General features: G+C 35.0%; 1 protein-coding gene across 3 annotated transcripts in view; it reads right to left on the bottom strand.

Annotated features, from left to right (window-relative positions):
* The window catches only part of BRAF (B-Raf proto-oncogene, serine/threonine kinase), a 161,485-nt gene that overhangs the window by 8,121 nt on the left and 141,646 nt on the right, over positions 1-11,718 (bottom strand). For all 3 annotated transcript variants that reach the window (XM_060305225.1, XM_030854010.2, XM_060305226.1), the window contains 2 exons: positions 9,405-9,539; positions 5,782-5,935 (listed from right to left, as the gene is read on the bottom strand). In XM_060305225.1, coding sequence (XP_060161208.1) covers positions 5,782-5,935; positions 9,405-9,539 — 289 coding nt within the window. The remainder of the gene's footprint in view (positions 1-5,781; positions 5,936-9,404; positions 9,540-11,718) is intronic.

Below are 11,718 nucleotides of genomic sequence, written 5' to 3'. Positions count from 1 at the left end.
AATGATTTTCAATAATTAATAATTTGCTTTCCTGTTCTGAATACAACTACTAATTGGACTGCAGACAGCGATACTATCTCTTTCCATCTAAGGATTCCTCTCAACAATTAACCAAGGTATTTTGAGTCAAAAGCTCAAGGAAGGGTAAAACATTTATTACCCTTCATATTTAAAGTTAAAAGAACTGGGGAAATTGGCACTGATTGGAAGAAAAAAAAGTCAAATTACTAAGACCCTGGAGAGTAAAACATTTAGAGCATAATCATAGGAGGCTATTATGTTAACAGAGACTCTAGAAATACATAAACATCCTTATTATCTTTGCTTATGGTTTTATGGTTGCTATTTTTTCAGAAGTATTTTAATACATTTCTTAAAAGCAATTTTCAACAGTTTTTATGAGTAGTCACTGTATCTAACAGAACCTAAAACTCCTTAAAGGAAGCCAATGTGAAAACAGGATTTGCTTAACAGAAATCTTTATAAAAAATGGCTAGAATTCATCTATTAAGTGAGAAAATATCAGAAAATGATAAACTCTAAGCCCAAATCTTATATACCATGTTAAAAATAACTTAAAAAAATCTTCAGATGTTTCCTACTCATTATTACAATTAGACACTCCATTTCATTTAACAGTGTTCTCTACAAACTTAAATATTAGCCTTAAAAATACAAACACACAAAACAACCCCCCAAAGCACAAAATCTTGCCAACAAACTCCAAATCAAATACCAATAAAGCAAACACTAAAGATCTCGCTACCAGAGTCTACTGCTTCTAATGGAATGTGGTTCTTTTCATAATCAGACTTCAGGTCCAGGGGGGTAAAAAAAAGACAAAAAGGACTCATAGTTTAGAGAGCAATAAAATAAAACTCCTTCTACATATGTCCCTGAAATCACAGAAAATTTAAGGAAAAGACAGGGTAACAGGAGATGGATCTGCTATTGGAAAAAAAAAATTTTTTTTTCTTGCTTATTCCTCCTTGCATATCAGGAAATCTCTACTATCCCAACTCCTACCCTATTTTATTTGAGGTAAGAGCCAACTCTGCTTGTGTGAAGTTGTTTGAAGTGAAACATCTAGATATTCTGACTTTAAAATAATTTAATTATTAACCAAAAAATCAAGCAGAGGCCAAAATGAAACTTTTTAAATAACCTCCTTTTTGGCTGAGAATAACCTAAGCTCTATTTTCCATTTGACTTTATTAAGGAATGGGGCAAAGAACACTTGGGAAGATCCCAAGATTTCAGACACCTCCAATATCATGCTTTGTTAATTTGAAAGCTAAGGACTTGATTAACTAGTTTTAAGATATTACTAATCACCCTTAATTCTAGAATTAAATGTATTTCAGTGGCTGTTACACATATAATTTGATAAAGAATTCCTTAAAGATTAAATATGCTGTGAAAAATCTAACACGTTATTTTGTACGTAAATAAATCCCTGTCTTAGATGTAGGGGGGCAGTCATTTGAAACTAGAATAAGTCCCATTCTTTTTTTGTGGTGACCTTTCAGGCAGTTTCTAAAGGATGAGGAACATTCTGCCAGAGACACACTGGACTTCTTAAAATTCTTAGAGAAATGATCACAGGAGAGATGAAATATTTAGTAAAAGAAAAAGTACCATAGAAATGTTCAGTAATTCTCAAATAAGACTATAACTGACAAAACGTTTTAGTCATGAAATACTCTTTTCATAACACTTAAAAAAAAAAGGCAGATCATTTCCTTAAATTGAGTGTGATCTACTTGAGAGAAAGGCCATTTAATAAGCAAGTGTGTTAAATAGTCACTATTTTAAAGAGAATGACTTTAACTACTGGTTTAGTATTTAAATGGTTGGTACAATCCTGTAATATCCGAAAACAAACAAACCTGAAGTATTTGAGTTAAATGCTGTGATCCCTAAACTACTTAAAACCAAGAAGACAAACCTCATTCCTCATCACTGACTGGTAAAACTTTTAAAATGTAAAACAAATTTTATAAAATGGCTGCCTTCTGAAGAAGGATATCAACTTTAATGAAAAGATCTGAGGCTTCAGGTTTTAGGAAAGAAGCCGTCAGCTGCAAGATAATGAATGTCCTTCTGTTTCAATTCCTTAGTGAAAAAGATTAACTCTACACATGGTTAGGAAAATAATGTTTTTCTTATTAGGAGAATATATCTAAAACTCAGTATCAAACAGACAAACAGCAACAACAGAAAGGGAAACTACCATGTATCATTCTAATGCTTTCTACTTCTCCAGATCCATGTTATTTATATATTTCACCTGCTCTATTTTTAATGTTCTCCCAATAACATTTCCAGTGGGCCCAATTTGGAAAGAAGAGAATTACTATGCAGTCCTTTGAAGGCATGTTCAAATGTCAATGGGATGGTATTATGCAGTGGTCCCCAACCTTTTTGGCACCAGGGACCGGTTTCGTGGAAGACAATTTTTCCACGGACGGGGTCGGGGGAATGGTTTCAGGATGATTCAAGCACATTACATTTATTGTGCACTTTATTTCTATTATTATTACATTGTAATATATAATGAAATAATTATACAATTCACCATAATGCTGACAGGAGGTGGAGCTCAGGTGGTAATGTGAGCGATGGGAAGCAGCTGTAAATACAGACAAAGCTTCGCTCCATTGCCTGCCACTCACCTCCTGCTGTGCGGCCCAGGGATTGGGGACCCCTGGTATAATGAGTTTTCTGAGCAGCTCTAAGAGTTTAGCAAATGCCCTCTGGCAAAGGAGACTGGTAAAGAAAGGAAGGAAAAGTGTCAAATGCAGATGTGGGGAGCTGGGTAGTATTTAGTGTGGGTAGTGTTGGGGGGAAAAAAGAGAGTGAACAAAGAAAGGAAGATAAAAGTGAAGAAAGTATGCTGAGGAATTATGAAAGAGCTCTGTCAATAAAAAGATCCTTTGACTCTTGTGCCTCAAAATGCCCAAACCTTTGAGCATTCCACAGACCAAGTCAATTTGTAAAAACTTTGTTAGCTACATGCTTGCTATTCAATTTGTGAATAAATAAAACCCAATCTAATAGTTACTAATAATCACATCTTTAGCGTCACTGGAAGATTTAGAAATCACACACTTTTATGTTTCTGAATAAGTCACATTCTTTTATGACTTTCTTATTCTCATTTTTTAAAATACAATAAACTAAAGTCAAGGGCAAAATCCTTCATGCACACAAAACACTAAACATTAGAGGGAAAACAAATAGTTTGGGTCGTGACCAGAGAAATCCAACTAAACAATCTGGCTAGCTGAAACCTACAGTTAAAAGACTTTTTTTCTAGTTACAGTTAGTTCTTGTCTTAACCTTTGCTCACTGGTGTCCTGAAATGTGTTGGTTCCATGGCATCAAGAATTGACTAGTCCTCATGTACCACAATGTTCATTGCAGCTCTATTTACGATAGCCAGGACATGGAAGGAACCTAAGTGTCCATCGACAGATGAATGGATAAAGAAGATGTGGCACATATATACAATGGAATATTACTCAGCCATAAAAAGAGACGAAATTGAGCTATTTGTAATGAGGTGGATAGACCTAGAGTCTGTCATACAGAGTGAAGTAAGTCAGAAAGAGAGAGACAAATACCGTATGCTAACACATATATATGGAATCTAAGAAAAAAAAATGTCATGAAAAACCTAGGGGTGAAACAGGAATAAAGACACAGACTTACTAGAGAATGGACTTGAGGCTATGGGGAGGGGGAAGGGTAAACGGTGACAAAGCGATAAAGAGGCATGGACATATATACACTACCAAACGTAAGGTAGATAGCTAGTGGGAAGCAGCCGCATAGCACAGGGAGATCAGCTCGGTGCTTTGTGACCGCCTGGAGGGGTGGGATAGGGAGGGTGGGAGGGAGGGAGACGCAAGCGGGAAGAGATATGGGAACATATGTATATATATAACTGATTCATTTTGTTGTGAAGCTGAAACTAACATACCATTGTAAAGCAATTATACTCCAATAAAGATGTTTAAAAAAAAAAAAAAAACTTTGTTAGCTACATGCTTGCTATTCAATTTGTGAATAAATAAAACCCAATCTAATAGTTACTAATAATCACATCTTTAGCGTCACTGGAAGATTTAGAAATCACACACTTTTATGTTTCTGAATAAGTCACATTCTTTTATGACTTTCTTATTCTCATTTTTTAAAATACAATAAACGTTCTTTTTCACTACTCTTCCTACATTCAAAGTCATGAATTGATTTCTAAAAACATGAATGGCATTATTTATCTTAAGATACCCAAATGGGGGGGCACAAGGTATGCCAAACTTATCACTGAGTGGTTTCCCTGGATGAAATCTAACTTATTCAAATAAAGAAAATATTTCAAAAATTTATTTGTGATACTTACAAGACTAAATTATCACTAAAGTCCTCCCGATTTTCTTCTTTATTGGCTTCCAAGAAGGATGGCATTTATGCAAATGCCATCTGTGTGCCCCTGAATAACCCTGGAACTGTCAGTTATATTTAATATCATCACAACTCCAAACTGAGTAAATGAAGATGTATTTAAGAGGCTGGCTTTGGTCCCTAGGCTGACTCTGAAGTAGAGACGGTGATTTCTTTGATGACAGCAATGCTGCTTCTTTCACTTTTGATTCCCGGTAAGATTCTGGTTCACAGTAAGAATATACTGACTGCCACATTACAGTTATTTTCTACATAAGAAAGTGTAAGCATTAGAAAGCGCTAAACGTACTATACACACACACACACACACACACACACACACACACACACACACCGTGGAATAAAAAAAAACAATTCATACATTCATAATAAGGAGGACAGAGACACACGGATAAGTCATTGCTAATATGCATCATGAGAGGTGAGTATAACCTAAAATAATAATTTTTAAAAAATCCATTACCTGGTTGTTTGGCAACCACAGTTATCTAAAAGAAGAACAGAACAAACCTACAAGTTCTCACAGAATTATGTGGAACTTTTTGGAAGGAAGAGGAGGCAATGCATTTGTAAGGAAATTCGACTTCTGCATTGTGTAAGACATCCTTAATATATAAAGAAATATTAACTAAAAATCCAAAGTTAAACCATGTTACTCATGTCAAACATGCCACTCAGCAATATCTCTGGTTACCTGTACCCATAATTTATACTGCTCTAAGGGAATAAAGGACAACTATATTTTCCAAACTGCATTAACAAAAAGAAATAGTTATAAGAAAAAATATTAAGAATAAAAATAAGCTTATTCAATTTTAGTGACTCCTAATTAGACCTGTTCAGTTTACCTTCACTAACACAGCCTAACCTACTGTCAGCTTCCCACCTGCCATCACACACACAGGTGGCAGCGTTGTTCTTGGAGCCCCTAATGGACGCAGGACAGCTAACAGCAAAAGGTGAGTGAGGAAAGTTTAACTGAAGTTTAATAATTAGAATAATCAAGTAAACAAAATAAACTTGGAACGGGAAGTAAAACCTCTGGAAAAGGTACTGTGAATTTTCAGCAATGTCTGAGAACTTCAAAAACCCTTCGATGTTGAAACTCTAATGCTAAGTATGAATTTGAGATTGGCAAAACAATTACATCCAGTCTTTAAAAACATACATGTTCTTTTGTTCACCTTAAAAAAAAAAGAATATCCTATTCAATTTAACAAATATGTAAGCAAACATATGTTCACTTTCCTTTGTCCCTACCGTCCTACACTCTGTCACTCATTTAGCTTGTTAAATGGACAGGAAACGCACCATATCCCCCTGCTTGGATGGGTGTTTTTGGAGAAGCACAAGCATACAGACTAAAATCCTCTGTTTGGAAGCCAGCCCGATTCAAAGAGGGTTCGGATGCACTGCGGTGAATTTTTGGCAATGAGCGGGCCAGCAGCTCAATAGAGGCGAGAATCTAAAAAAAGAAAAAAAGAAAGAATGATGAAAATCTAGGTGGTGTTAATCTTTAAGAGCCCCATCATACTCTACAAGAAAGCATATGAAATCTTATAATACATTGTTTTCACTATTATCTCAAATGCCTGGAAAATAGTAAAGAAACTGATACTTTTCCTTAAAAAGAAGAGAGAATTACCAAACTATTACAGCTTTACTCTCTATAAACTGAATGGGAAAAGTAACCCATAGTTAGCTTTTCTTTACATTTTATAATTTTAGATCATTTGCCAGCCTTGAAACAGTAAATAAAAAAAAATTTAAAATCAATTATATACCTATTTCTCATAGACCACAAGTCCCTTTTGGGAAGAAGATGGAGCATAAATAACGAAAGCACTATGTAACTTCATAAACAGAACCATTAGAGCAACTTATTCTTTAAAGAAATTTAGTAATGGGAAATGTCTTACACACACATAATTAAAAACAGGGCCCCAATGACCCAGAATGCCAGCACCACAGGAGTGAGAAGTGACAGATGAATACCCATAAGTGAAAGAAAAGATAGGAAAACTCTACAAGTAGACACCAATGCACAAAATGTAGAAATACAGCACATTTTTAAGGTACAAAGAAACCGGTTATGACTCTTGAAGGCATACAGTATGATAATGCATGAAACATACATATAAAAGGCTTGGCACAATGCCTGGCATATAGTAAGTACTCAATAAAACTTTAGCAGCCATTATTACTACTACTATGATTATATACTATATAGTAGTATTATACACATTATATACTACTATTATTATTTTTCTCAGCTACCAAAAATTTTTTTGAAGTTAAACTGTAATCTGTAGAGTGATTAGTATAAGAAGGCAAAGAAGCAATGTTACAAAATTTTTAAAATTATAAGCATAACACACAAATAAAAATTCAAATAATACAGGAAAGTATGAATGCTACCTTCCAGGGGTAACCACTGTTAAGGAGTCTATACTTTCTTCTGGACCTTTCCTATGCATAAACATGCACATATGAAAACAGAGCCCATCCCCTCCCTCACCACCATTTAAAGTGGTATCACAGTACACATTTTTCTGCATTGCTTTCTTTTTCCCTCACTGACATCCAAGCCATCTACAGAGAGATACCTTGATCTTTATGTCTTTAATTTTTCCAGTTACAGTTAACAGTCTTTATCCGGATACCTGTGGGGGCAGATTCTGTAGCATATAGCATAGATTTTCAGGAGTGGAATTACCAGAGCAAAAGGTGTATGTATTTTAAGTTTATGGAGTCTACCAAGTCCTTTCAAAAAAGGTCAAACCAATTTACATTCTTACCAACATTCCTTCCTTACTTCCCAACATTGTACCCAATGCTGGATACTATCAATCTCAGAGACAAAATCAAAATGTATTTCACAATTGTGACTTTGCATTTTACTGATTATCACTGATGTTATTATTCCTAACATCCTGTGCTTAAGTTCATTCCGCATTTGTACTTCTTCTGTGAATCACCAGTGCATATTCTTTGTTGATTTTCCTTTGATTACCTTTTACTTATGGATTTGTAGGAGTCCTCTGTATAGCATAAACACTCTTTATTATACATGCTACAATTATTTTTCTCAGTGTTTTCCTTTCAATATTATTTTTACTATATAGAAATTTTAAAATGTTTAATGTAGTCATACCTGCTAACCTTTTCCTTTATAACTTCTGGATTCTGCCTCTTGCTTAGGAGAGCCTTTCCTACCTTAAGGTTATAAAAATGATTTGTTATTTTATAGTTTTGTTTTTTACATATAAACCTTTAGCCATCTGAAATTTATGTTTGTGTATGGTGTGAAGAGACATCCTGTAATGAAAATTTAAAAATAATACTTAAAAGGGGCAGCTTTTAATAATCTGGAATACTCATATATGTATTTCATTTTCTGATACCATGAAAAGAATAAAATATTACTTATATTAAGAAATATGACCATTTTGTCCCTTTTAATACCATTTGAAAAGTGAGCCTAAGGATATAATCTGCATTATTAATGTACATCAACCACGTTTAATAGGAAACCCTAGCACCTGGAATGTGAAAAGAGAACAGGGTGCAGAATCCTGCTCACAATGGCCAACAATACCGGTCGTTTACTTTGATGGTCTTAAACCAGTGGTTTTCTGGGTTTAAAAAAACCCAACTCTTCCTCAAAGGAATAGTAACGTAGAATTCCAATATGTAAAACATATAACTACCTATGCAGCCATTCAGCCTCCCCTCCCTGCTCTGGCACAAGCCCCTGAGAGACTTGTTAAAAGCAAAAATTCAATCTTTAATTCTTTAGATAGGGATAAAAGATTCACACATTCCTGTAACACTGACTTCTAAGAAACTGAGCTAGGACTGATAGCATTCACAAAGGACCACATGGTAGCTGAGTTATGGGAGTCAGCACTTCCCACCTGAAAACTGTACTGACTCATTGGGACAGATTTATACAGCGCTATCGTGATTTTTCTAGGCATTATAAAACACGGAATTTATATTACAATATCTACTACAGCTAAACTTTCTAAGACTGTTCAGGTACTTAGTTCCAGTTCATGAGGCTTATGAAAGATTATTAAATTGAGGGCTTTAGCCTTCCAACTTGAAAAGATAAAAAACAATGGAAAGTTTCCAAGAATCAGAGAACGGCAGACAGTACCAACAGTTGCCTTCTCTTTTTGTCCCAGGTAAAAATGCCCCTCAAGAAAACCTAACATTAAAGGGATGCTTGCAACCTGTTTAATTTTACCATCAAGAAGAATAAAAGTAGCAGTGCACAAAGTGTAGTCTGTAGAAAAACTATTTTTATACTAGCACTAAGATATTATTTGCCTTTTTTACTTTCATTATTTTACAAGTGTAAGTGGAGTTTTCAGAGGCTATATAATGTAAGATATTGCAACATAATGAATGCAAAGCAGAGAATCCAGCTATCTTCTTTTTGCAGAGATTTGCGAAAAGTCTAAAACAATGCCACTTTTTTCTAAATTTTTTTGTTTGGGAAAATATAATTATTTTTCATAAAACATTATTTAACATGTAATGGTTTTATTATGTTTAAATAAATTTATAAATAAATATTTTAAAAAGTATTAATTTCTAAAATGGGAATTACTACTTACACAAACAGAAGGTCTTTGGGGTTCTTCAATAATTTTTAAGTGTAGAAAACAGTTCTGAGACCAAAAAGTTTGAGAACTGCTAGACAAAAGCAAAATCTTTCTGAATATTTTGTACTGGGATCCTAAGTTTTTAGGTGTACCACTGTTCAACCTTTATAAAATCACCTTTATGTGTTTACTTATCTGGAGTCTGCACATAATCACATGGAATCCAAATCCATAAAATACAAACTGTGCTCTAAAAAGTGCTTAAAAATCTGCATCAGAATATTAGTCTGTCCTTCTAGGTAACATAAAGCTTTTTCTTACTTGGGGAAAGAGTGGTCTCTCATCTCTTTTCTTTTTTAGGCACTCTGCCATTAATCTCTTCATGGCTTTTGGACAGTTACTCCGTACCTTACTGAGATCTGGAGATAGATATCCTCGTCCCACCATAAAAATTATCTGGGGAGGAAAAAAAAGGCAAATCATATAACCTTGTAGATAAGTTGAAAAATATATAAACATTGAAAATTCAACAAGCTGTGCACTTATGACATGTACTTTCCTGTATGTACATTACACTTCAATAGAAGGTTAAAAAACACAATGCTACTAGTATTCTGATTCCTATATACCATAGACTGTGGGGAATCAATACTTAATGTGCTGCAAGGCGAAATCTTCATGACCCCTGGACTACTGCAAAGGTCTCCTAACTGCTCCGCATGCTTCCAGTCTCTCCTTATCCAATCCATTTTCCCACTGATAGTAATCATTCTGAAACACAGATCGGGCCTCTTCTACTCAACCAAAATAGTTAACCTTTTTAACAGTTGTTTTGGCATCTGAATTTTAAATTCTTTTGTTGAGGAAACTCTAATGGGGCATTTAGTTATATAAGTCTGAGAACCAGACCCTCCTCCAGAGGGAAGGTAAAGCTACTGGGAACTAAAATTTAATGTTTAATAAAGTAAAAAGCCTTGTCTTCCCTGGGTACAGAGATTTATAATTTTTCTGATTTCTTACATTTCTAATTTTCTGACTTGTGGTTCTTTTGAAAGTGGGCAGAGACAGATGTTAACAGTCTTAGGTGTCACGGAAGAGAGAGGGGTTTTGATCTTACAGGGAATAGGTTCAATAGGGACAGACTAGAGGCTAAGGTGGAGAGAGCCAGTCAGAGATCCCAGGTTACAAGGTAGAACTGATAAATTTTAGGAACAGTCAAGTCTGATATGCTATTTTATGTTATTTCTTGTTTGGTGCTGTAATAACCCTTACTTAACTATAAGATGATTTGCCCAAGCACCACTAAAGTGAAGATGTAAAGTTTAACCTCCTTTCCATCTCCTCTGTCACAACTGCCCTTCTCCCACTTCACAAAAGGCACACCTTTTACCTACATGGAATTTAACTACCGTGCACACTGCGTCAGTGTGTAACACTGCTGAGGGTACCAAAGGGATGCTTCCAAATATTGGTCTAACTGGACTCTAATGAATGGGTAGCAAATCCCTTTGCAAGACAGTTGGTTTCCAATTCTTTGCTTTCAGCAAAATTAACTGAATTGTCAGCTGATTGTTAAAATAATTTTAAATGACAAGTTATTATATAATTTTTGGTATGCTATAGAAATGAGTTCAAATAAGCAGTGATATGGTTATGGTAAAGAACTAATCTTGCCCAAAGAGAGGGCTGGCCTTTGCCTTTGGCTCCTGGGAGGTAATCCCTAAGCCCTTGGAATGTCCTGCCTGTTAAGAGTGCCTTTGTTTATCTGGGAGTCTAAGGTCATGTCAGATAGTCTATGCTATCAATGTGATTCTACAGAGGGGGCTTTAAGTTATATGGTATCAGCTTGACCTCTGTAGAGGCTAAAAACTAAGGTCAACAACAGAGGTGGTCAATTGTTATCTACGTGACTGAGGCCCAACAATAACTCAAGGCTCCAGTGAATTACCCTGGTTGGCAACACTTCCTGCACATTGTCACGCATGACTGCCAGGAGAACTGAGCGCTGGCCACAATTCCACGGGAAGAGGACAACTGGAAGTTCCCTATGTGAAACTCTCCTGAATTCTGCCCTATGTGCCTCTTCCCTTGGCTGATTTTAATCTGTATCCTTTTGCTTTAATAAACCATAACGTGAGTATTAACAACTTTCAGTGAGTTCTATAAGACTTAATAAATTACTGAACCTGAAGGTGGTCTGCTGAACTCTGCATGTGGTTATAACAAAACTCCTGACTTTCCCATATTCTTATTTATTTGAACAATATTCCTCAGCACTTACTTCTTTAAAAATAAAACTAGAAGGACTGACGCTAAGTCCCAGCTTATTCTAGCAAAGGTCATATTTTTCACAAATAAATGACTGAAGAGAAAACAAAAGCCCCATGTTGCTCATTAAGAAACACACTTCCAATAAAATTTTACCTGTTTCTTTATATCAAAACTCATGTTATTTTCATCAGTTATATATTTAATAATTATTAATAGCATAATTTGGAATTAAAAAAGTTAACAGCCTAAAGTCACTGGGAAAAACTTTTTTAGTTCTAAATTTAAGGACATTTTTTTGTTGCAGAGATATAATTTGAATGAGCAATAAAAGGGTTTAGAGCACACAAATATGTTACATTAGGGA

This window comes from Globicephala melas, chromosome 9, assembly GCF_963455315.2.
Source record: "Globicephala melas chromosome 9, mGloMel1.2, whole genome shotgun sequence".
Classification (NCBI taxonomy): domain Eukaryota; kingdom Metazoa; phylum Chordata; class Mammalia; order Artiodactyla; family Delphinidae; genus Globicephala; species Globicephala melas.
The sequence above is the reverse complement of the archived record's forward strand: the minus strand, read 5'-3'. Positions and strand labels throughout refer to the sequence as shown.